Source organism: Centrocercus urophasianus, unplaced genomic scaffold (assembly GCF_019232065.1).
Source record: "Centrocercus urophasianus isolate 14NV4802_14NV808 unplaced genomic scaffold, USGS_Curo_1.0 seq_16, whole genome shotgun sequence".
NCBI lineage: Eukaryota > Metazoa > Chordata > Aves > Galliformes > Phasianidae > Centrocercus > Centrocercus urophasianus.
The window spans coordinates 15,748,267-15,775,308 of record NW_024884711.1 but is presented as its reverse complement, the minus strand read 5'-3'; the positions used below and the strand labels follow the sequence as shown (position 1 = coordinate 15,775,308).

Sequence of the window (27,042 nt, the reverse complement as noted above, 5' to 3'; positions counted from 1 at the left end):
AATTTCAGCCAAAATCCTGCTCTAAGAAACAAATCAGAAAACATTTAGTTTTGTTGGTTTGCCAAGAGAGCATTCTGGCAGTCTCTACTCCAACGTGAGCTTCAGAGTAGGAATTTAAAATTTGATCAGTGGTTGCAGGAGAGGAGAAATGGACCCCAAGAAGCCTAAGTTAGCCTTGAGCAGAAACATACAAGTAGCTCAAAAGTTTTTACATGCTTAACAAAGACTTTATGATTTCGGAAGCTAAAAGTTTCAAATGGTCTGTCTCGCTAGACATATTCCATTCCTTATGGCTCCTAACATTTATATGTGCATCTACCATATTAAGAAAGCAAATAGTTATGCTTCCTGCAAGCAAACACATTGATAGAAACTGCTGCACCAGGCTAGGCTGGACCCTGGAAGGATGCATCTATTAGAAATCCTCAGCAATCCGGCTACCAGACAGCTCTCCAAGTCAAATACAGAGGAGACTTAACCAGACCTCTCCTACCATTCTTTGTCTCATTCATTGTAAAACTGACAAGCAAACAAGGATCCTATCAGCAAAAGCATCCCTGTAGTCTCAAATTCACTTGGACTGGGTCCACCCTTTGTGTTATGTGAGGCAGGAATGCTGTAGGAAAAAAAAAACACCTCTATGTGATCTTGCAGTCAAAGGTTGAGCCACACACCTCTAACAGTGGTTCCACATTTGTGCGTTTTCCAGCACTCATGCGGTTGACTTGGTAATTTTAATAGTTTTTATTGCAGATAGTTTTGTGTCAGATCTCAAGGAATGAATGGAATCAACAGCTTTACCAAATGAGAGAAGGACAACTATTAAAAAGCAGCATTGCTCCTGGTAGTCTTCAACTCATACAACATTAACAAGCCCCTAAGCTCTGAATAACCTGGGACGTCATAGTCTTTGAAGCAAACTGAAAGGATACCAGATCAATGCGTAGTTTAATGACTTCATATAATGTTACTAACAGGTTAAAATGTAACGTTCAAGTTATCAAAGTCACTGAATTGAGCTAATTCAAGCACAAAATTTTCTTACCTGAATGCGCACGTATAAAGGGATCTGTCACAGAACCAAAATTGGAATGTAAATGCATAATTGACCTGATTGAGCTTAGAACCTGTAAGTCAGTATGGATGTGAACACTTACATTTACAAATTTAAGTTTATAATACACCTAATAAGTAATACACCTGTATTTTGCCAGAAGCAGTGAATGGTTAAGGTAATACGTAGGCAAATATACTACTGTATGCATCACACAGTCAAGAGTTCCTCAAAAGCCTGTTACTGAAAGATAATTTGTAAAAACCCAAGCAAATAAAAATATAAGATCACTTAGTACCTTTTTAGTGAATTGTGTGTGTGCAAGATTGCATCAAAACTAAAAGCAAATAACCATAGAGCAAATATTTACCAGCATAGATTTTTATTTCTTCTCAAAATCATGGGGTTTAGGTTTATATTACTGCAGTAGTTGACTAAAGCAAATGCACACTTGGTTAGAACTTCTGGAAAGTGCTGTTTTTGAGCTCTGAAAATGTGTGACAGAAAACGTGTGACAGAATACAAGAAAATATAAAACTGGGTTAGCAAAATACAGTAAGAGTTTTACAGCAGAGACACGCATACCATGTTATTTTAACTAAGTCTACCAGGCAAACATGCTGTAACAGCTCTCCACTTAGTAACATGTGCCTATAAACTTAATCTGCAACCTGAACCCCAGGTAAAATTCACTACATATCAATCCAAGGCTAGTAGGTCCAAGGAAAAAATAATAAAATCCATCTCAAGCTGTGTTTCTTCATTGAAAAAGAAATCTTCCCTTTTTCCATACAGTATTCACTTTTAATTTTGATAGATCACTATATATCATTAAATCACTATATAACTTTACTCTTCAAGATTCACCTAAGTTTGCGGTTGTAACGTAAATTATTTTATATGCAATTAAGTGTTCAATAAAAAAAATATTCATTTATTTATTGCATCTAGTGAAAAAACTTTTGATGGTTCTTATAAAACGAAATCACTGTCTGGCTAGTTGCCAAACAACCCCTTCCTCTGGCTCACTCTTTCAAGAATTGATGAAGTCCCAGAGTTTGCTACGATTTAGACAACCAAAGATTATTAGTCTGTATGAGATCAGAATGCACAGTATTTCATTAAACCCATATATTTCTCAAATGAGCTGCAAGGATAAAAAAATGTGGTTTATTATTGTGTCCATTGCCAAAGGACAGCTCACAAGCTTTCCTCCTCACGTAAAAACTGGAACACAGCTGAGAAGTCTTTCAGGGCATAGCCTTTGGCACACATCATCCTGTAGATCTGATGTGCCTGGGATCCCAAAGGAACTGGAGTCTTTGTGTTGGTGGCAGAAATCTGGGCCAGGCCAAGATCCTGAGAAGAAGGAGAGAGAGAAAGAAGGCAGAGAGGAAGAAGGGAAGGAAAGGAAAACAGTCAACAAAAAAATGACAAGATTATCAATAGCCATGTACATACAATATGTTAAATGACTTTCATTGTTAAGAGAAGTCTACTGTATAAGATTTCAGTCCTGGAAGAAAGAAGTCTTTGTTTAGTTTTTAATTTTGAAAACAATAACTCAATGTTATTCAACAGGAAAACAAAACAAAACCCAACCCAAAAACCCAGCTCACACACAGCTCTACAAAGAAGACAACTTCCTTCAGGACAGAGGGAATTTTCTTGATCACTATGCAACCTGATAGCAAGGCTCAGACTTTTTTTTTCCTCCACTTTCCTACACTATCTCCAAAATTAAAATTCTTCTGGATATTCACTTAAGTATTTCACATACGTTTCATACTGGTTGAGTGAGACAACATTTTTTTTTGCTAAAAACAGGTTAAAAACAAAGCTGGAGGTATTTGAACAGCAGCAAAATTGAAGCCTCTCATTTTACCTACATTTACTGTAATGTGACCATGCAATTAATGAAAGAATGATGAAGGGAAATAGAGACTAATTCGATTGCATTTTTAAACACTAAGTTTGGGGCAAAAAATGAGGTCGTCAAGAAGCATAATTTGAAATCGTATCCTCCCAGAGCATTTGGTCAACTATATCTACAATCCAAAATAAACAGGAGAAAAATGAAAGGCAAGTACCAGCACAATGACTACCTAAAGTTAGAAAAAAATCAGCTTCATGCTGGACAGAAATGACGAGTCAGATTGGAGGATGTCTTGAATTTTAAAGCTGAATCAGACATGAAGCTTACTGACGAAAGAATAGCTAACAAGGGCCTGGATACAGAAACAGATCTCTTTCTAAGTATGACAGTAATGCCTGCTCTCAAGGTTGCCTTTATAAGGTATTGCAAGAGGATGGAACTTAATTATGAGGTCCATATTTTAAGAAAGCTGCAGAAATACTTCTCCAGAGTTACTAGTGTGTGACTACATTTGCTGTCCATCCAAGACTGCAATGGCTCATAGAATTTGCACCTTTACTGGGTTTAATTTAAAAATATATCCATATTTATGACAAATAAGAAGAACTGAGAGACTGTAGTAGTGCTGAGAGCACTTTTGGCTTCTCAAGAATGACTTACAAGACAGGTCTTTACTTTCTGTGCGTCTGTATTTGAATTAGCACAAGGAAATTCAAGATCTTACTCTATTCTCTAAATGTCACTTCGATCTGTAAATCGGCCCTATAAAGGTCATTCTGATACAAATCAGAATTATAGTTACTCTTCCTATTACCCTTGAATGACTTCAAGATCTAGGAAAATGGGAAAAACATACGTATCAGATGCCACAGGATTCAGATAAGATTCCTCATTTGCATCACTGCAGATCATTCCTTTTTGCCTGGCAATGACTGATGACTTAAGTCTAAGAATAGTGACTTTAGCCTAATTTACAGTAAGATATTCCACAATGTAATCCTAATCTTGTCCAGCCCCTCTTTGTGAAATGTTGCCATATTGTCCACTTCATTCAAAAAATCTTAAATCACTTCATGTAATAGTAGAACAGCAAAATCATCCTGCTCCAAATTAATGAAGGTCCTTAGTTTCAGTAGCAGTGGTTTATTTTTCACTGAAGGGGCTTGCACAAAAACAGTCCCTGAAAATTCTGAACAGACTGCTAGCACAAGGACAATTTTATAAAGCAGGTCTGTTTGCTTTTACAATGAAATCTGGGCTCCAAGATGGCTGAAATATTAGATAGCATCTCTGCACTTACTTGAACTAGGACTCCTGACTCCAAAGTCAGGAAGGTCCTAGGGGTTTCTGATTGTTTGTGTTTAAAATTTCGTTTTGTTAATGGGAACTTTGAAGGAATAAAAACACAAATTGTATATAAAGTTTATCTTTAGCTTTAGGTTGTAAAAGATCTTTTCTCTCAAAGCTGGAGATTCCTTGAGTGAAATAGCAGAAAACAACTCTAAAGGAAATTTGTCTTTTGCTGACCTTTCTGAAGAAGTGAAAAATCAGAGCATAATTTACGGGTCCTCTCATACCCTACGAAGCTGATAAAATCTTGCAGATGTCTTACTGTACCAACTATTTTGCTCACTTTTTCTCAGCTTGGAAAAGGGAAACAGATTCTCTTTCAGGACACAGTTGCAAACCTATTTTAAAAAAGTAAAAAACAACAACAACAACAAAACGATCCACAAAAAATGGTCACAGTAGAGATGTGTGGTTCCTTAGACTTATTTTGGAGCTGATGTAAACGAAACTTTGTCATTTGAGATACAGCACAATCAGTCAAGAATACTATGATATAAATCTTGCTTTTCTCAGGATTCAAGGACAACATTTAGTCAGTAACCATGCTGCGAATATAGTTGGCTTTTGCTTCTTGTAAGTGGCAAAAGCATGCTTTGTACTTCCCAGACAAGAGTCCCCAACTCAACTTACATACTACATGATCTATCACATACCAGGATGAAAGGGATCATAGAAGTCCTCTGACAACTAAGGAGCAGTGCCTTAAAACTGATCACTACTTCACCATGTAACATCACAAACGTGATCAGCTTTCTTTTGGCTCCTTACTCATTCAAGTAATTTTCTATCAACACTGAACAGGCAAGAGAGGAATTTATTGTCTTTCCCTCTTACTGAGGCAGCCTATAGGCTGTCTAGAAGACAAGACGGGCAGGTGAGGCATCAGAAAAAGTGAAAAGCAATTAAAAATATCTGAGAAACAATCCTCTTATGTGTTGATAATACTTTAAACAAATGCTGACAGTTTCAACAAACAAGCACAGGCCAAGCTGCTGTTCCTCCAACGAAGATCTTAGACAAAGGTCCCTCTTAGAAGCAGAACAAAAGGAAGAAAAAATTCACCATGTACACAGAAAGTTAAAAGGGAGGGGAATATGTCCCGTCCTACTTATATTATGAGGTTAATCAAGACAAGAGTAACAGTTAAGAACCAGAAGAACAGAGATTCCACCGTGAAACAATGCACAACAGGCAGAAGGGATTTTGAAAGCTACACGTGATAGAAACAAGAGCTTTGAGACACTGCCAGGATCAGGTTGCTTATCTCCAATCAATAACCCTGGCCAACCTCAAATGCATAATATGAAGCATTTTATAAATCAGGAATTTTAATAATGTTTTCTTGTCTCCTATGTCCAATGACATGAACATGACATAAAAACTGCTGCTTTCCAGTATTTTAACACATCCCTCAAAGACATGAAAGCTGCTGGCTGTTGTTGCATAAACTTAGAATACTTCACACCAGCCATCAAGGGATGAGATCAGAGTTCTCTTCCAGGGCTGTTTTTGTAATTCACCTTAGGCAATCATTGTGTAAAAGCAGAAGTAGTTCAAAAGTCAGTGCCCTACAGTTCCTCCCTCCAACTGCATCCTCATCAGCATGATGCACAGCCCTGACCTCCTTGCCTACTTTCCTCTGGCCTCCAAGGGCTTTGCTTTCCTGACCACAGAGTGAGTCAGGACCATGCTTTTCCTCAAACAGCCAAGAGTGTGGCAGTAAGCGTACCCTCCTGGGATGGGATAGCTCTAAGTTACAACTTCTTCATGCTGAAAAGGACCTAAAACCCAGATCTTTCACTTTGCAGACAAATAATTTAAATCACTGGGTTATTACTTCTAAGAAGGATTACATTTGCCACCACTGACAACAATTCAAGAGAGGTCACAGCACAGTGCAGGCACCTATAGAAAATCAGTCTGCAGAGGCTGTGGGTTGAAGCCTGTCTGCATTATGCATTTCACATGACCTTAGGCATTCACAACACCTTAGGAACTGGCTCAGCAAGGAAGAGAATGCCAGAAGGCATTTGTGGTAACACAGCATAAGGTATCTGGAAGAGATTAGGCCAAAGGTTTTAGATGCTTTTACCATTATGGGCAACTAATTTGTTCAGCAGGGTTTTCTTGAACTTGAGCTGAGGCTCTTAAGTTCCAGAGCAGTCATGAAAGAGCCACCTAAAAAGCTTGCTGAGCACTTGCCATACACACAAGTCCATTGGGAGCTTAAGGACAACTGAGAACTGAGAAGTGCATATCATCTCATTGAGTGGCTCTGCAGCAGGAATAGCTAGGAAGAGGCTGGAGATTAAAGGAAAGCCCACTACACTACTCGTTAATTCAGAGCTACAGTAATAGGTTGAGATGTCCTCTGTCGACGCACACACATTTCCTTGTAATCATAAATTTTCATTGAGAATGCTTGCTAGAAGCCCAGAGAGAAGCAACTATACCTTTACATGTAAGTATTCTGTACCTTAGCCATGAGCGTTGTTCCAAAGCCTCCTTGATAATTATTAGCAGATGGTACTCCTTCCATCACTCCAGGAACAGGGTTGTACGTATCGCTTGACCAACAGCGACCCGAGCTCATATTCAGAATTTTGGCCAGCAGCTTTGGGTCAAGCCCTAATCTGTCAAAGGTCAAGGAAGAGAACTGTTAATGTCAAAATGCGCAAGACATGGGTGACTTGTTTTATATTTTAGGACTATGCCATCATTTCTCTCCCTTTACTACAAGCCATGAAAAATGACACAGTATTGATATTGGGGGTAGCAGAGCTGTATTTTAGATTAAAGACCATCAATCCACCATTTAAGCAGTAGGTTTTCAGAGCTTTTTTCCTTTGTACTAAGCAAAGTGTCTTCAATCTAGCAATCTAGCAATTCTAAAAGTGCAAGCAAAATAAAGGCCTTCTCAGAAGTGCAGCTCCCTTCTAATTGTTACAAGGCATTCTGTTCTGCCAGTGACTAGATCACATGCCTCTTTTTTGTAACAAAATTGTACTATCTAGAGCTGAACAAAGCAAATAATTGAGAAGCAAGTACCAAACCAGATATATTTCTAAAAATATATATATTACTATTGTATACATCTGCATTTTGCTTCGCTATTACTTGATCTTCATTACATACTCTAGCTTATGAGGCAAGTCTGCCTCTTACTGTGACATATGCAATCTATTCACAAACATACATCATAGTTCTGGGTCAACTGTTGATAAGGTTACTGATCCTGGTAAAACAAAGCTTGTTCAAGTATAAAATTTGTTCTAGAATGGTTCCATTTGCTTGAAAATAGAGCTGATGGCATAAACTGCTGCTCAGTGTAGACTGAAAGTATATTAATATTTTAGAAAATTAACTGTTTTATGAATTTGTATTAATGCTGATATCAAGTTGCTAATATAAATTTTACTCTAATTACATTTATACCAACGCTAATCAACAGTAGTTATCTGATCCTGTAGAAATGGTCAGTCACAGTCGTACAAGAAAGAAATCAAGGTAATTATTTCCAGTAGCAATCAAAGATGAGAAAAGCACATTTTAAAATGAATATATCAACCCCCTTTGCCAGGGACAAGAAAACAGGTTAAAAATAAAAAAAAAAACTTTCCCACAAAATTCCAGGGGAGCTTTACCCTTTACACAAGTCTTTACATTAGCTTTTACCACAGACTTTTTGCAGATCTCCATAGCCATTGGAATCCCAAAATCCCTCCCAGGCTCTGCAGCTCTCTAGGTTTTAATTTCTAGGTGATTAAATCTCATTATCAGTGGAATAGTTCCTAAATTTATCTATTTATTCCAATAGGATTTTAGGATTTGAAAAACAGTGTCTCAGGCAGCAATCTCTACAATATGCTTCCTGTTCCCACAACAGCACAAGACTCTGTTTTCCTAATGCAAAGCAAGATCACTTTCTGTACTGCAGATACCTTTGTAGCATCACTGCTGTACAGCCTTATTTATGACTTGCTGCACCAGCCCCTGGGGCTGGGCTTTATCCTCCTCCCCATTTACTGAAGTCCTCTGAAAGCTTTCAATTGCCACTTCTTCAAAAAAAAAAAAAAAAAAAATTTCCAGCACCAATATGTCCTCACAGTGTTTTAATTGTACTTTTATCCTGTATAGCGTATACAAATCTTCATCAACAACCTCTCAAAATAAAGGCTTTAATTGTTGTCATCAAAAATACCAAAACCAAATGCAACCGAACCGAATCAACCAACCAAAAAACCCCAGATGCACTGGGAGCACACGATGCCTGAGCTTTCAAGCACAAAGCAGCTGCTTTTTGGCCAAAAGAAATCTTTTGGTTTGTTTGTTTCCTTATCATTCTTACACCCAGATCAGTATTTTTAGCAGTGCAGTGCCTGCATGCAGTGATCTGTAATTACAGTTACAAGTACACAGCAAGGCAGAGAACCTATTATTTCCAAATGCATACAACCCTTCCCAAAAATGCTCTCCTCACAGTGTACCAACTACCTCTCTGTGAAAATACATTTTAAAAGATAACTGTGTGTCAGGCAGATATGTAAAATACCACCTACATTACATCTGGCACATTTTTGCTCCAGCAAAGGAAAAAGGCAGACAGCATCAGTTTAAATCCCTGCTCCTTCAAACTCCGCTGATCTTAAAACATCATGCAGATTCTCTGCAGGAGACCTGAACCTATTTTTTTTTCTCCTTTGCAGCAAGTGTATCATTAATAAGAGCAAGTTAGAAGTGCTTTGCATTTCATCTTTCTAAGGATTCAGTGGTGCATATATAACTGACAGTTAAAATTAGACATATTAAAATCAGTTACTGAAGAAGTCCTCTGTCTTCCACTGTGCCCAAGGCTTGTAATGGTCTCAAACTAGCTAGAATATACAGTAATTGTCATTCAGTGAGAGTCTATCCTAGAAAGTCATGCTTCAGTGGAGAAGACTGAGTTTCCATTTGAAATCAACAAATTAATCCGAGACAGGTATCTGAAAGGGCAAGTTTAATAGGAAGCAGCTACTGGGCTCTCAACCATGATAAAATGTTATTGCTGTTTCCCTGTAAATTGGCTGGGAACATATGATACTCTCTGCATAAGAGCTCCATTGCTGCTCAGGAGATATACTGCTCAAGCTATCAAAATGATGACAGTCTGCCAGTCCCCATAACAACTTGCCATTGGATGTTGCAAGAGCTTGTTCATGTGCATGTGAATTTACAATTACCAAAATATATAAGCATAAAAGAAGTCTACGTATTAACTGTACTTCTAATAGAGCACCAAAACAATTCACTGCCTCAAATTACAGCTTCTTCAGTAACATTCCTCATGAAACAAACAGCAGAAACTAAGCAATGAGCACACAAGCAACAACAAAAAATGCTTCAAGTAGGATCCCTTTAGGCCACTGCTCAATATTTAAGATTTACCAAGCTTTGGCAAAATAACATACTGCATTTTTCACACATACCTCCAGGAGTTCAGTCTGGAACAGAGAGACAAACTCACAAGACATTTCACAGAAAAGAAAAAAATATATGCCCTCATTTTATGATGTATATGTCTCATTTTATGGTGTAACAACTGTAGTAGCTGAACTGTTGATTCACATCTCAAGGTGCTTGGGAGAATTACTGTATGAAGTTGCAAAATATTCAGCTGGAACCTTACAACCTTCTTACCACAGCTAAAAATGATCGTGCTACTGGTGTTTTAAACAAAGTAAGTGCTCTGAAGCATCATTAGTAACCTTCAGGAGACTTAGATAAAGACAGCAGAGACAGAGTTCTCAGAGGAATTCAGTTTTAAGGCCTTCTTCCCAAAATTTGTGATGGAAATGCGCTCAGAGCTACATGCCTCAGGCTGGTGCACAGGCCTCTCTTATGCTGCTGACTCCCAGTTCTGCTCATCTACAGCCCAAGGATGCTCACTAAAACCAGATCTGGAGGCTTGGCAACACATGGCAAAGTTCTTTCACCATCTTTGCACTTTAAAGGTCTAAAAAAGCAAGGAAGCACAAACTAATATACAGTAAAACTGCTAAGGAAACAGCAGTATTTTTTACACAAATCTGGGTACCAGAGTAGTTCCTTCTAGGGGAGACAACTTCCTCTGCTGTTAGAAGCACAACGGTGATGCTGCAGTGCCAAGGACCACTTACTGCTGTCATGGTCCTTCATATCCCAACCCCATTAAACTACCTTGTACTATCTTGCGTCAGCAGAGAAGCCCTTCCCTGAGCCTCTGCAGGGACCAAGCACTGCTTGATGAGCAGCAGCTTCCATCTGACCCAAACACAAACTCGTTATCATCAATAACTCATTTCCAAGCCTTACTTTGCTAGTATTAGACATTGCCACAGTGGAACTCAGAACTCAGTAAGCTACTGATATTCAGATGAGAAAAAGAAAAAAAGAGTAAGAAAAGTAGTCTCTGACTGTTGGTGGTTTCAACTAATGATTTTATTTCTTATTTGTGAAGCTTACACATATTCTGTGCATTGATTTGACACAGTAATTCACTTTGGCATTTTGAGATACGCACATTACTGAATGTGTTTAAAAACAGTTTGGATGTGGTGCTCAGGGACATGATTTAGGAGTTGTTTGTTAGAGTTAAGGTGGTATGGTTAGGTTGTGGTTGGACTTGATGATCTTGAGGGTCTTTTCCAACCTGAGCAGTTCTGTGATTCTATCATCCATAAAAACATGTAATAAAATCTACTTATGTGAAATTTTTCTACTGAGGAGTGTCACTATCATGCTAGAAAATCAGTAATACAAACGAAAATGTAAATTCATTTCCAGAATGTCTGCCACAGCTTCAAAACTTTTAATGGCAACATTCATAAAGCATGAAATTAGTGGAAAAATAAAAAAGGTATTTCAACGGTCAGACCTCAGACTGAATTTTTTTTTAAATATTACTTATGGAATCCAAATCCAATAACTTCCAATGAAAGTGGACATCTACATTAGTAAAGGAAGATGATATTGAGTAAAGTCTAACGGTAAGCAAATATTAAAAAAAAAAAAAAAAAGCAATTATGTAGAAATATCACCTGTTTTTTCTGGGAGCTCATGGGGATTTTTGTTCATTAATGCCAATTTTCCTTCCTCTGGACAATATTCTATCTGCTACTTATACTGAAGTATGGAAAAATTCTGTAATTTCAAATATAAATAAAACAATAACAGATGTAATTTAAAAATCTGAAATGAATGAAGTGAAAATTGAGGCCACACGGTTAGTGAAAACAATAGAGAAGTGATTTATTAATATTATAATGCCATACTGTTTTGAAGAAAGAATATATTGATTTCTGGAAGGTACTATAATATGACTTTCTAGTGACATCTAGTTCAGTCAGTGCTATTTTGAATAACTGATCATCCAAAGTCCTTAAAACTCAGGACTAGAATACAGCAAATATACATGATGCATGACACAGCGATTTTATATTCTATCTAGAAGTTAAAAATACGTATGAGCTCCACAGTTTCTGCTCTAAGGGTATTTCTGGGTTTCCGGAGTCCTTTGCTAGGTCGAGTCAGATTTTATCAGTTCATCTTCCAACTCTCCCCAGGTAGTCAAACCATTTCTCACTAGTTAGTCAACCCACCCTTAAAGCTTTACACTTTAAAACAAACAAACACAAACAACTAACCCATCTTATAAAAATTGAAAACTTTTAACAATTAGAAAACTGTGACTTGCATGTTAGAAATCTGTACGCACCAAGAGTGGAAAGCTCTTATTCTACTTGTACGCAAAAGTCATCTCCAGGATTTAATCCATGGCACATTAAAATCAGTGCAAGGGTCCTGAATTGCTTTATGTTACTGCCTACGTCTTAATCTCATTTAGTCCAAAACTGCATGAGGTGTCTGTGTTTCATATTATTCAGGTTACAATCAGCAGGTTTCTTCTACAATAACTACAGTTTCTTCTTGACTGCCAACATTGTAAGCAAGGAAGGTCAGTAAATTGTCACCTCTATAGTGCATTTTAGCTCACAAATACTGAACACAAACTCAGCCAAAATTTTCACTGGAAGCCAATAAAATGAAAAATGAAAATTCCAACAATCTTACTACATGGCTGCAGGCATCCATTTGTTCTGTGCACAGATTACATGCCCAGAATACCTGTGTTTCAAACCTCTTGACTTTATTATTTATTTTTAATTTTAAACATAGTAATTTCTAGAAATACAGACAAAAAAATTAATGAAAAATCAATTACATATGTTTTATTAAGTGAAACATGAATTAAACCAGAACATGATGAAAGCTTTACACCATACTGAATTACAACAGTTGTATACAATGCCACTGTTTTTATTATGGCTTAATACAGACGTGCCTCTGTATCTTACAGACTCTCAATTTTAAAATGTAAATGGTACAGGATATTGATAAACCAATTAGCACTGATGCAAAGCAAATTCCTCTTTTATCTCAATTACAACATGACAACTTAATAGGTCAAGATAGTCTAACATCTGAGACAAGGGCAATTCAATAAAACAACTGCATCTTGATATGGTAATTAAGAGGAAATGTGAATCCATTACACTGCCTTGTGTATGTGCACACATGTAGGTGTTCTTTTTTATTTATTTAAGCATTTGATGCCCTCTTGTTGTTTTTACATTGCAGCAAATCCACATGAGCACATGGTCCAAAGCCCAGTTGATAAGTATCTACGCTACCTATAGTTTTAGCAGACCAACTGTAAGGATGCAACCGTGCAATGAATAATTGGTGAAGAACCCTTAAAAGATACACAACTGGAAGATAATCTCTTCAAACATAGAACTGCATATAAATTTGCAAATGTTTTAGATCTTCAGATGTTTTAGATCTTTAGAATCTCTAGCCAAGAGAATTTAGGAAGGTTCAAATACTGCGATACTGAAGCAGTACTTGCACTTACTGTATTTAAAAAATTTCAAACACAACAGGAAAAATAAATCGGTTACAACTGGAGAGGAAAAATCATTTTGTTTCATATAAAGTATAATATACTGCTTCTTACAAGTCAAATGCATCACCTGCTAGAAATGAAATGGTAATTTTAGCATTGAAAAGAGCAGAGTGGAACATACTCCAGCTCTTTGACAAAGCATTAGTTTTGGAAATTAGGTCAAACCACAGTGATAAACTCTGACAGAAAGGTTTTTTTTTATGCACTGATCTTAATCTGATACATGCACTGCATAAGAACTTTTACTTTACAATATATTTTGGAAGATTTCACAAAGTTAAACAAAGCCAACATGAGCCACATGAGAGAATAATATTCAGAATACACTGCACATTAGCTTAGAATCTGAATACCTATCTCAATATTATTCCCTATGCATGTGATGTACGACAAACATTATTGTATAGAGCACTATAACAGAATAAAGTCTTATCTTCAGATGCAGAATGTAACAACCTTTACAGTCAACACAAGAGAATATTCCTGTTCTGAGAGCCCTACCTTAGTTAAGTAACACCTTTAGCATGCTAATGGCTTTTATAAGAGAATTTCTGGCAAAAGATTTTCGATGCCATCCAATTGTCACTGTCTTAGCAAAAGTCAACTGTAAAACACAAGACTGTTAACACAGAGAAAACACTTTCAATCCAATACAAAAATCAAACAAACCTGATTCCAAGATTCATAGTCTCAGCAGTTCCAATCATACTGATGGCCAAAAGCATGTTGTTACAAATCTTTGCAGCCTGAAAATAAGTTTATCAGTCAATTAGCTTTTGCATTTTCTAATCAAAATACATTACACTTACGCATAAGTAATACACAGGGATCTTTTTAACTAAATTGGGGATAGTTTTGATTAAATATCTCAGACACCTCTTCTCTAAAGGTAGCATCAGTAAGCATAAACGTATAGCAGTACAACACACCAATGAAAGGTGGAAATATTTTTTTCTTAGTATAGTAGCTCAGTTAGTAAACATGGCACATGAGTTCTCTTTATCCTGCAGAACATTCAATAAATCTAAATTTGGAAGAAATAAAATAAAAATCTGTATCCTTTTACAAGTATAATTTAACAAGACAATGTGAAAAAGCACCAGGTCAGATGTTCTGGTACTAAGCTAACTTAGGAGGAAGTTTTTCACAAAGAGGGTGGTGATGCACTGGAACAAGTTGCCCAAGGAGGCTGTGGATGCCCCATCCCTGGAGGCATTCAAGGCCAGGCTGGATGTGGCTCTAGACAGCCTAGTCTGGTGGTTGGTGACCCTGCACATAGCAGAGGGTTGAAACTACATGATCTTTGAGGTCCTTTTCAACCCAGGCCATTCTTTGATTCTATACAACACACTTGAGAATGGTGCCAAGATACTATCTCATCATGGTTGAAAAATAAGGAAACAAGTGACAAAACATAATACAAGGCATTTCATTGTGGAACAGAGGAGTAAATATCATTCAAGAAAAATAAAGTAGCCAAAGTAGAAGTCTGAGATAACTCTCAATGCCTCAGCATTACCTGTCCAGTTCCAACCTCTCCACAGTAGAGTACATTGGAACCCATGCATATTAGCAACTCTTTGGCAGCATCAAATTCCTGTTCCACTCCACCAACCATGAAAGTAAGGTTTCCAGCTCGAGCAGCTCCAACACCTGAATCAAGACAACACTGGATTTAACACCAGTACTTTTGAAAAGTCTTAACAACTTCACCTGACCAGTAAGGGTCCAATGATGAAAAATGTATGCATTTAGTAAGTATATATAGTCTGAGTACTTACAGGATTACATATCTTAATTCTCAAACACTTCAGAAGATAAAGCCATCTTAAAGAAGGCTGTATCTTCAGCAATAATGGCAGACAATTAACTTGTAAGAATTACAGAAAACTGGCAATGTGACTTTTCATAATTTCATACGAAGAAACAACCAACCCTTCCTGTGACTTTGCACCCCATAAAATTCATTGTAACTGAATTGCTACGTAAAATGTGTTGCCAAACTGCTCTTCAAACATGACTATTCACAACAGTTGCTCAAAATTAGCTCTTGTTTTATCAGCTTTTCCAAACTCTGGGCTAAGTTTTTATCAATGCTTGCTGACTGGTAACTGAACAACTAAAAGTCACAGACATGTGAAACCTACTGCTTGCCTTCTGACATGCCACGGTTTATGATGCTCCTAATCAGAAGCAAAGTTCTACTATGTTTCAGAAACCTTATATTAGCTTTCTATGCATAAAGGTAACAGACAATCATATAAAGTACTATGTAAAACCAATGTAAAACAATTGACAGGCACACACACATACAAACACACTATTCCTGGTTTTATTCAAAAAAATCTATCCGATTTTACCACAGGCCAGTAGGAACACCCCATAGTTCTTGATCATATTCTTCTTAAGCACAAAAAGAGCACTTTTTTTCCCCCCATGTGATATTTAGCATCTGCATGAAATGTTTAACTCCTTAAAAGATGCCTAATTCTAATACAAATTACTCTTATAATGTCGATCTCCTCAACACCAACAGATTTAATTGGTAGAGCTTCTAGGAAAATTTACCCCAAACTAATTAACATATCAGCTTCCCCACTATTTTTCACTTCAGCAAGAAGTATAACCAGTATAAATTCTCTGTGTTACGCATCAAGCTTTTGCCTTTTAGGACGTACAGCTACAGATTATGGCCCCTTTGATATAAAACGCTAGTTTTACTTGAAATACTAATTTGAAATAAAACTAGTTAACAGTGTTCTTGCAAACAGAACATCCAAGTAAAATGGTTTGTTCTTTCTTTATGGGGTGGACCACTCTGCTTCTACATAAGTCAGACTGTTCCCTAGCTATGATTCACAATTCTTTTTCATGAACTAGCTACCATCACATCCCTAACAATCCTTATATCGAAGTAGTTTCCAGGCTGTAAGTGGAACACCCTGCACTGTGCTAGGTGTTGTGTAGTCACAAATGAAAACCCACTCCCCAAATGGAATTTCACGTATTTTTCTTTGCACTCATTACCTCTTGTCTTGGTACAACTAAGAAAGATCTGCCTCTCTCCTTCTCATCAGACATTTCTATATAATAACATCCCCTTGAGCCTTCTCCAAGCTTCTCCTCACACAAAAGATGCTCCAGTCCCCTCATGAGCTTAGCAGCTCTTTGCTGGACTCACTCCATTACTGGGGAGCCCCAAACTGGAATGTCTGGAAAAACACAGACCCAAAGCTTTCAACTGATATATACAAAACATGCTGCTCCTCGATAAGCTCTTTAGTACTGATATATCGACAATGGTAAAGACTTTTCTGCTCTTGTTAAGACACCTTATCTGCAGCCAATCCTTAATCTCACTTGAACAACTCCTCCCCAGCCAACTCATGTGGCAAATACCAAGAACTTGGCAAAGAGCAACGCCTAGATTTAGAACTAACACAAATAGGTCATTGTCATCTTGTTGGCTACCAATTTACTATGTACATGACCGCAAAGATTGCTACATTAATAAACACAATGATTTTCATTCCATTCCTTCAGCTATTTTTATTCAAACCACATAATGGCCTTTACCACTAATCCTGTGATCTGACCTGCAGCAAATTAAGTAGACAATTTAAGTCAAAGCTTACAAACAAAATCCAGTACTATCCATCATAGGTCAATAGCCTTGTATCTAGATTACAGACTGCTAAATAGCTTCAGAGAGTCATTTATTAGAGCAAAATTAATGCTGACAATAGTTTTCAGCTGGTTAATCTTCTGACAGCTGCACTCTCTCACTTGTTCAAACACTTACATTTCAAGTAGAAAAAATAAATTAGCTAACCAGAAAAAAAAAGAGCAATTTGTCGTATAATGCGGAAGGCTTGAAAAGTTCTGTTTTTAAAAACAAAAGCCTATGTAGTTCACACTAATTTTTATCATTGAGGGCCCTCCCCAGTTACTAGCTGTTTTATCAGAATTAAACAAGCAATGCAGCAAGTCTATAACACTGGTAATTTCTGCAAGGTTAGGCAGGGAGTAGCAGAAGAACTGTAACTTCAGCTAAAAATGGAAAGTCATTAGACAAGAATACAATGCTCTATTTCAAAAATCACAGATTCCTCACCAACAACACAGGCCAGTGAAGTATTCTCAGTTTCTAATGCTGATGAGAGCAAAGAAGAAAGCAATGCAGCTTCAATGTAATAAAAAGCAAAGCTAATGACTACTTTTCACGTTTTGACTTCTGTAAGATTTCTTACCACCTCAAACATTACCGTGCCAGGTCAAAAGTCCATATTCAGGATCTGTTTGTTCTTTCCAAAACACTGAGAGCTTCTTCTTGTCCTCAGGGAGCAGTTTCTGAGAAACTGTATTAGCGAGCAGCACGTGCAAGACCTCCTCCTCTGCAAGACAGGGCTACTGGAGCCCATGGCTGCTGCCCTGTGCTCAGCCTCTCTGTAAGAGCCCCCCAGCCCACATGCAGAATCCTCTAAGGAGGTCATGCCAGCAGATTGCACAGAGTAGCTCAACTCTGAGTCAGTAAATCATAAGACTATCAGAGTGTTTCCCAGAGATATAAATTGACAGGAACAGGTTTTGGACAAAATCTGGAAGATTAATGTCTTGTAATGAGAACAGGTAAAAAGAGAGCAGCTCCTTAAAACATCCTGTCACATCTGCCTGAGTCATTTGCAGGGCAAGGATTAGTGCAATTCACGTGGTTCTCACTGAATGCCCACAGTTTGCCCAGTGAACCTGACATAGAGCAGCTCCTAAGTTCACAGTTTTATATGAAAAAGTGAATGGAAGCTTAGGGGCCCTCATATGATAGCAGCAACTGGCCACAGCTGTCCTGAGACAGTTTGGATTCAGACAATCTCAAGTTTTAGGCTCTCAGCCAGGCAGCCTATAGGTTCTCCAGCCACCAAACACTTCCATATCCATTTTTCCTTGCTTATTACAGCTCCTGCAATATTTAGTACCTTGGAAACAATCCTGTAATTTGCAACGGATGCCTCCAGCTCCAAAAACAAAGGCCCTATCCCTAAAGCTACATCAGTAAGAGGAGTTTGTCTACAAGCAGTTTGCTTATCATAAAAAATAGAAATTACTAGGAAAAAGAAAGTTAATGAAGATGCTACATGAATGTATCTGCTTCTAGTTTCAGTTGTGTTACATTTCCAAAAGAAGAGGAGGGCACAGACAAGTTAAAAAGAAGGGTCACTGTAGGGCTGTGCATTAGAGGAGGATTCCAGCTATACTGCTGAATACAGAGAGCACCCAACCATTCCCCTATGCCACTTAGATCACTGTTGTGTTGCACCTGCAGATAATAACTCCTGCTGTTGACAAAGTTGAGAAGAAAAATTTAAATCAAACATGAATGAAGCTGCTTTGAACAAGCTAAGGATGAGGGTTATAAGATGAAGAATCTCAGAAGGCAAACATCCATTTCAACGGTGACCTATTCAGCATACAGCCTACTGAGCAAGACATAATTTCAGCAACTGGGTTACGACCCAAAATAGATGTAAAAATCAACAAGAAAAATTAAAGTGTGAAAGTTTGAATGCTTTCTCCTATTTTACAGTGTTGTATGTTCAATGAGCAAAGGAACACTGGTCCCTTATCCCAACATTTTTGCAAAACTGTAACCCAAATGACTATCGTTTCCCCAAACAAGCAGTTTCTTGTTATGATTCCTCTCCTTCAGTTAGGTGAACTTAAGAGCCTGCATCTGTCTATGTGTGTACGTGCTTATAAGTGCAAAGCAGTGCCTTTTAAGTACCTGCCAGCTCAAGAGAAATATTTTGGCTTGTGCAACTCGCAAAAAGTTAAACCAAAACACACAAGGAAAGATTAACCAGAAAGGTTACTATTGTTTTGTTACATGTATAAATCAAGAACCAACTAAAAGACAACTGTAGGTACAGGCAACCAACATGCATAGGCAACATCAGCTACAAATCCTTACTGGAAATAAAGGATATTTAAAATTTTAAAATATAATTTCATATACAGTTATAATTATATAATACTACACAAATTATACAATTATATATATTATACCGTAAGCATAAAGTAACCCAGAGGAAACTACTTATCTTATCCAATATAAACAGGAGGTCATTCCCTTCTAGTCTCTTTGTAGACGAAGTGTTACGGGCTTAATCTATTTCTAAGAAATGAGTAAACAGAACGACCTCAGGTAATTAAAAAAACAAAACAACACAGAACAAAACCCCCCACCGCTCCAAGGGATCTAATTTCTCTCCCTATTACAAAAATCAGCACCAAAGGTAGAGCTATGAAGCTATTCTATCGCTGTAGAACCAAAACAGTAAATCACTTAATTTGCTCCAAAGAACTTAAATGTTTTAACCAGTCTGCCATCACCAGAGATAAAGAAGAGGGCCGATGGGACCGGGCTGCGATGTGAGCCGTCTTTAAAATGCAATTGTTCTAATCATTTTCTACAGATGCAGCCTCACAAGGGGCTGCTGTCACAGGGACCATTTACGACTTGTTATGGTGTCTCTATTGTTTACCAGAGACATTCTCTAAAAAGGCGACAGCTGGGACAGAAAGCTGCTACTCAACGAACAATATAATCCCGTGAAAGTAATCAACAAATTTAAGGGTGTTAATTAACTTTACACTTTATCATGTTCAATTAGTTGTCCTTTCTCGAAAAGATTGCCGTGCACAATCGGTTTAGAGCGTGCCATGTTTGATTTGTAAGCGATCACGGTCTCTGTTCCTTAGCCCACGTCAGATGTCCTCTGGGGTGCCGGTGACACAGACGGATGGCTCTGCACATGCTGGGGGTGATGCGCTATAGCTGGGACCAGCAGCACGTCTGCCCGGCCTCGCACAAGCGGAGCACCACGCGCACAAAGCCCCTCTGCCGCAGCACAGGCAACAACCCAAAGTTTGGTTTCTGCCGAAGCACAAAGGCACAAATAAACGGGCAATTTTTCATCATTATATCCTGGAGCACGGGGCTTGTCTTTTAGGGGCACGCTCGGGTTCATTTCCTCCCAGCAAGACCCTGAGTCGTGCCGCATTATGTGCACGTTCCTACATTTTACATAATGCACGGCTGCCTCTCCGCGTGGCAGCTGAGCAAATGGGAAGTTCTTGTGGATATAAAATTCTGCAGTGACTTTTAAATGTCCATTCTGCGTTTATGATGGCAGGGACTCTAGCGGAAAGTTAATTTAATTTATTACTAAAATCTGCCATTTTCCCTTGCACGCACCGGTTTTGCTTGCTAATGGGACAAGGCAAAGCTCATGATGAAGCGATGGCATACTTGGAATTACGCCTTAATGAAAGCCATTGCTACCTCACTCTTCTGATGAATAGAGCCTCGCACCAGCATACCTCATGAACTAGTGATGTTTGAACAAAAATGGAAATGGAGGTTCAGGTCAGTGCTTTGAGGATTTATACAACAAGAGCTCAGTGCAACTCCAGGAGAAAAAGCACGCTTGAGGAAGTAGATGCATCCCTTTTACAGCATCACCCAATTATAAAAGCTGCAAAATTATGGCTGTGCAAAGAAAAAAAAACGAGTTGATTTTTATTCTGTAGCAACAGGCAAATTAAATGCTCATTATCATAATTATTAAAGCACTTACGTTGTACATAAAAACAAACTGAAAAAAGAAAAAAAAACAACAAAAAAACCGAAACAATAAAAATGAGAAGAAAGCCCCATGGAAAAGTTGTTAACTCTGAAAGCTAATAATGGACTAGGTTAAATATTTAAGAGGAAATTATAGGCTATATCAGAAATAGCTGAAACCACAAAACAAAGCAGTAGAAAACATTAGTTTTCTGCTCTGAAGAAGATCTGCAGGGAGAAGGGAAGCGGTCGATAGATCCTTAAATTGGACGCAATAGCTGTTCTTCTATCCCAAGTTGGCAGCTGCTACATTTGCAGCCCTGGTTCATTATTTACCCATAATGACCATCAAGCTCCAGTCAAAGTCAGATCACAACAACTGTCAGCAGCTCTTTTAATTAGCCTTGTTTGAATTCAGATAAATATCACAATGGCCCAGCTTCTGCTGAAAAAGCAACAGAAGACTGCAAGGAGTAAGCTGTGCTGAATTCCAAACAAACAGTACTGTGAAGAAGTCTAGCAAACAAAAGTTTATTTTTTTAATTGAGGAAGGAATGATGATGTGCATGCTATTATTTCTCCCTCATGCGATATTCATATCGCAGCCCACTGTTCCTGTTTACGGGCGTATTCGTGCTTCTCAAATGCCAACTCAAAGCATCACTCTTCAACCTATAAGGTAAACTTCAAGAGATGGTCTACAGTTACTAATTAAATCTCTAACCTCTGTGAAATTGTATGTTTTGCAAAACTGAATCAGAATTAAGGAATGCACATATTAACAGGATTATCCTCTCTCCTAATTTATCTCCTTCTGTTTGTTTATCCTCAGGGAACATAATCTTCTGTTGCATCAAGCCCCTCTCATTCTCCCTGTGTCAGCAGCAGAATAATAATTCCCTCCTCCTCCTCCACCCCTGCCTCCCAGAAGCACAGGCAAGAACGAGGAGTGGATCAGGCTGTGAGCATCAGCACTAATGCTCCATGCAGCTATTTTCATAACAGCAGCATAGAATGAAAGAAAGATGAGAGAGAGGTGAGCAATATGCTACCTGTTCTAGAGAGCCCAGTGTGAGAGAGTAATTGAAACATATTGCCTCCTAGAATAGTACGGAGACAGAAGATGGGGCAGAGCACACTTTAATACCCGTTCTTTAGCGCTTGTGTTGCTCTTGTGGTTAGCTACATTTTGCTAGATGCTGTGCAAAGACAAAAGCCAGCACCAACCTCTCCCATTCCCTATGGCAACCAAAGAGGCACTAGTGTACATGCAAGGACCCATAGGAACATTGAGGGAACATGCTGAAGGAATCAGGGTACATATATGTGAACAACAGGAACACACATGTGTTACAGTAGTTCAAGAGCACAGAAAAATTATTTAAACATCTTCAGGAAGGCAGTGTAGAGAGAATGAAGAAGAAATAATAAAACAGGCAAAACAGTAATGAGAAGCTTTATGCTTTAGAAGAAGCACTGAGTGGAATTCCGCAGGGATTACTGCATGAACTTGGCCATGGACACTAGCATAAAAATCTTCCATCTGATTTAGATGTATTACAGAAGGATGCCAAAACACAGAAAACAATACGTCCTCTCAATAAATCATGCAAAAACTGAGTCGAAGCTATTGTTAAAGAGGCTTAGCATGAAGCAAATGCACCAGAAAAAATTATAGATGGTATTAAGTAGCAACTGACACCTCCAAAATGATTAGCCAAAGAAAATAAGATTCAACAGACAAATGCACACAGAAGGTGCTTTAACCTTGTCAACAAAGTACAAGCTGAAAGAAAGGCCTGATGAGGCTGTTCTGTTGGCAGCACTGTGTTTAGTTCTAGTTATTGGAATGGCAAAGTGAAATACCAGAGTACCTGGAAAGTTACCAAGGAGAATAGTTCACAGCATTGCAGTAAGAAAGAAAATAAAGCACGATCGATTAAATTAGCAGCTTATTTTTAATACCCCAAATTCTGCATCAGAAACACTTTTGAACAGTAGTTCATGCCAGTTATTTCTCATATGCCCTCTCTTTAATCCATACTCCACCATAAAAAGCCCTGGAGAACAGGAAAAGCCCTTGGGTATCCCTGCTGGAGTACCAGAGTTAGCTGTTCCTCAACATCTAGGAGTATGGTCTAAATCTCATTTAGGGCCACAAGCCTGTACAGAAATATTAAAACTTAACACCAACTGCAAACATCTACCATCTTGGGCTAACTGCATAGGGTTTAGCACAGTTCAAAGCAGGTATTTAAGTTTTTATCCCAACATCAGCAAGAAGACTGCACAGCCAGTGCACAACTGAAGTGGTATGTTCCAGGTATCCCATAAGCCAAGTGTTCCAATCAGACTTTGGGAGAGTCCAAATGTAAAAAGCACAAATGGCACTAAGCTATTTCGTTAACCGTAGCTGAGTTCTGAGTAAGCACAGCATCAATACAAAAGAAACAAAGGAAATAACCCAAGATCTTCTTGGCCAGCACTACTGTTTGAAATTCTAGAGCTTCAGTGAAGATCTGAAAATGAAACATAAACATGCACACAGTTTCTCAACCATGTGGGCCAGTGCTATCCCTCCACACAACTGATTTTCAGCAGACAGGCTCCAGCACAATTCCCATGCTGGCTGGATTATGCATTACATCCTAGAAACAAAAGAACTTCTCAATCACATATTGCAAAAACAAGAATATTTTATGTTTAGCATTAGAAAGATGGCAGAGCCTCATCTTTAAAATACACTGATGGCTCCACAACTCCTCTTTCTTCAGAATATTCCACACCGCATAGAAGATCAGCAACTTAAAAAAAAAAAAATACTGTTATGGAACAATATGAGAAAAAGCTGAAAGGGATGAGCATTTGCAGTGTCCCCTTCAGAAAACGCAAAATGCTGGAAGAGCGATTCCATCTGCTCTTGCCAAAACCCACAAGCAATACCCAAACAAACAACGGTAACCAAATCACCACATTAGCTTAAGGTTTGTGTGGAACAGCAAAGGCCACAGAACTCCACCTTGGCATCACAGCTTTCGATCTCATCAGCCTCAAGCGAGCACCATACAGCTGCTGTGGTCTCTGACCAACAAAAAGAGACATTTGGCCACATTTGCTGAGCTCTGTAAATTATAGAAAGCAGTTTGCCATACGCCACCATGTCTGCAGATTTTGCTGGTTGGACCTGGATGTCTCTATCTGGAAAGCATGAAACACTCATATATAATACCTTAAAACAAAACATATCTATACTCCACTGTGGAATAGATACACTGCAGCCAAAACCCCACATTTACACAGCATAACAAGGGCTTTATGAAAGAAGAATAAATCAGGACATATTATTTTTTATATATTTCTCTAGTAACAGTACTACTGTAACATTATTCCTTTTTTTACAAAAACAAAAAAACACTTTTGTCCTTTGCACTTTCCTTTACTATACTAAGCAGATTGGCTCCCAAAAGCAACAAAACAGAGCAGCATTTTTCTTTTTTTTTTTCTTTTTTTTTTTTTTTAAAATAAAGAAGGCATTAAGCACATTGCTAAGAGAAAAAAAATTAAATCACACTGAGTCATACATTTAAAGTGCAATTGCTCCACAGGTATGGGTCCTAGTGCTCTGCTTAGTAAAAAGTACCCTTTTAAGAAAGCCAGCTGCAGAAGCATAAAGTCACAAAGATCAGTTTATGTTGATGCATTCATTAATTCTTTCTTGTCATATAATAAAAACATTGCAAAAAACAAAAAATCAACAACAAAAAAGAAATTAAAATGGGGGTGGAAGAACACAGCATACCTAGTCCTAAACATTTCTGGTTTATCTAAGAGCTGAAGATGTAGCAATGCCACAGTCTGACCCCAAGCTGTAGGAGCTCATTTATATTTACAAAATGTATCTAGTTTATAACAGCATCAGTTATCAGCAATCTAACGAAATTCTGAACAACACTGGGCTAGACATAGTCAGAAAGAAGGGCTAGATGTTATTTTAAAAGTATCACATATTTTCTGCTAGATACTTGCCCAATCCAGAGTTCTAATTTTACCTACTTCAGGTACAGTCTATGACTGGACAGCCGATAAGGTTTTACCAAATGAAATTGGAAAGAAACACTTGGAAAAATAGCAGGACTGAAGACTGCACTGAACATTTTTGAAATAACTTTTGGCTTTTGTCCCTTAAAGTGCTTTGCATGGTATGAGGACCACAGATTTTTTCCGTCAGGTGAGCCACTATCACAGTGCACGGCTGCAGACATGCTGAGCATTTCTGCAACCACCCTGCCACTGAATCTTAATGTAGGATACAGTAAAGAACCCATACATCACCTTTCAGTTTCTCCTTTAAAATACATGCTTATTTTTAGAAAGCCTAACTTTATAACCATAGAGTAATACAGGATTTTCTGCTGCCTTCTTTCAGCATACTCATGGTTAATTCTAGAATTTTTATTCCACACTAAAAAAGAAAGTAGAAAATGCAAGATGACATCTGCTACAAGAGCAGATGAAATTGGAATGATCCAGACCTTCCATTTAAGGCATCTTGTAGTTTTTTATTTTTATTTTTAAGGCTGTTCTCATATCTATTTCCTGTTTAGGAATCCTCTGCACATAATTCTATTATTATTCCTTTGCAAAATAGAAAATATGTATCTTCCATAGAACTAGATTTAGCATTGCCCTCCAGCCTAAAATGTAATGTACCATTCGATGTTCTCAAATTTATTTAACGACTCTTACCCAATGAATTCAAATTCTGTAATTTAATTATGAGCCATACTTCTTTACATCACACTAATTCTAAGTTTAATATGGAAATATTTTAAAAAAGAGACGCTATTTATGTTATTACTTTTATTGTTTCAGGAAGGACAAATATGCAATCGTATGGTTTAAATTTACCAATCTTTAAATGCTCCAAATGCTGCATTTTCATGAAACAAAGCACATTTTCACACTGAACTGTACAACATGTCAGCTGAAAGAAATTCACTATAAGTATTGTACTTTTTGTTTTTCAAGTAATTGCAACTATTGCTGTGCTACAACTTAAGAGATTTTGCACAAAACCAAATTAACCTTTTTTCTTTAATGTAAAGGTATCTAAAGTCAACACGCGCCCTGGTTTTCCATAAGAAGAAGAAAATAATAGTACTGCATTTGCCTATGAACAGAATCAAGAGGGTAACAAAGTTAATTATTCCTCATAATCAGTAATTATGATTAGATAAGAGAGTCTTTGGTAATGAACTGCTCTAATGATGGAGGACCTCCATCCTAAGAAATATAATAGTACATTAACATAACTGTGTATGCAAAGTACATAGAACCACCGCCACAGTTAACTTGTCATTGAATGATTAAATAGGAATTCATAATTAGAAAAATCCACAGCGTAATTTATTGGCCTTCCCGACGGTTCTGGTTCATTAGAAGTTGATTACCAAACAGTGACCTCTAGTGGCCCGCAGGGCTGTCATGCCACCTTGTTTCTCCTAGCAGCTCCTAGCTGCTAGTTCACCTACAAACCTCACCAGAAAGAGGCAATTCGAGGAATTTAAAATGTTTCCCTCGATAATTCACCTCTTACTTTTATTAATGTTAAGGGCTTCAAAAAAGGTTTCCCTTTCTGAGAGCAGTTATAAACGTACACACTGACACAAGATAGATATAAACGTACGTGCACTGGAAAACAAAACAGGCAAAAAGCAGCTTCTCAATTTTAATGTTAATAGCAAGTCTAACATAGCTCTCGTGTTAATTCATACCGGTATACTGATTAAACTTAATGTCTTCTGGAGCTATTTAAAAATGTCCACACTTGCAGTGCTTGTTAGAGACTCTGATTAGCTCAGGGTACTGTACCTTGAGGCCAAGGGCTTGTGAGCAGTGCCTCTAAATGCTCACTCCTGCACTAAAGCAAATGATATTGGCGCAGACAGGCAGGGCAGAGGCAGAAAGCTCACGAGAAATAAGCCCTACGTTTCATAGTAAGTGCTGAACAGATGCCTTGCAATGCTTTCAACTCCCATTTCATTTACAAGAACACAACTTAAGTAAGATCCGCAGCTAATTGCAAAATCTTTGCAAGCATTAGAGGGTGGGATTTCCCCCTCACTCAACATCACAAACCCACTGGTAAGCTATTT

At 37.9% G+C, this 27,042-nt stretch overlaps 1 protein-coding gene across 1 annotated transcript in view; it reads right to left on the bottom strand.

Annotated features, from left to right (window-relative positions):
- Positions 1 to 1,419: 1,419 nt before the first annotated feature.
- The window catches only part of HIBADH (3-hydroxyisobutyrate dehydrogenase), an 80,827-nt gene continuing 55,204 nt past the window's right edge, over positions 1,420 to 27,042 (bottom strand). Inside the window, exons 5-8 of the mRNA XM_042816919.1 lie at positions 14,786 to 14,919; positions 13,936 to 14,012; positions 6,757 to 6,913; positions 1,420 to 2,413 (exon numbers count right to left, since the gene is read on the bottom strand). Of these exons, the coding sequence (XP_042672853.1) occupies positions 2,255 to 2,413; positions 6,757 to 6,913; positions 13,936 to 14,012; positions 14,786 to 14,919 (527 nt within the window). The 3' untranslated portion in view covers positions 1,420 to 2,254. The remainder of the gene's footprint in view (positions 2,414 to 6,756; positions 6,914 to 13,935; positions 14,013 to 14,785; positions 14,920 to 27,042) is intronic.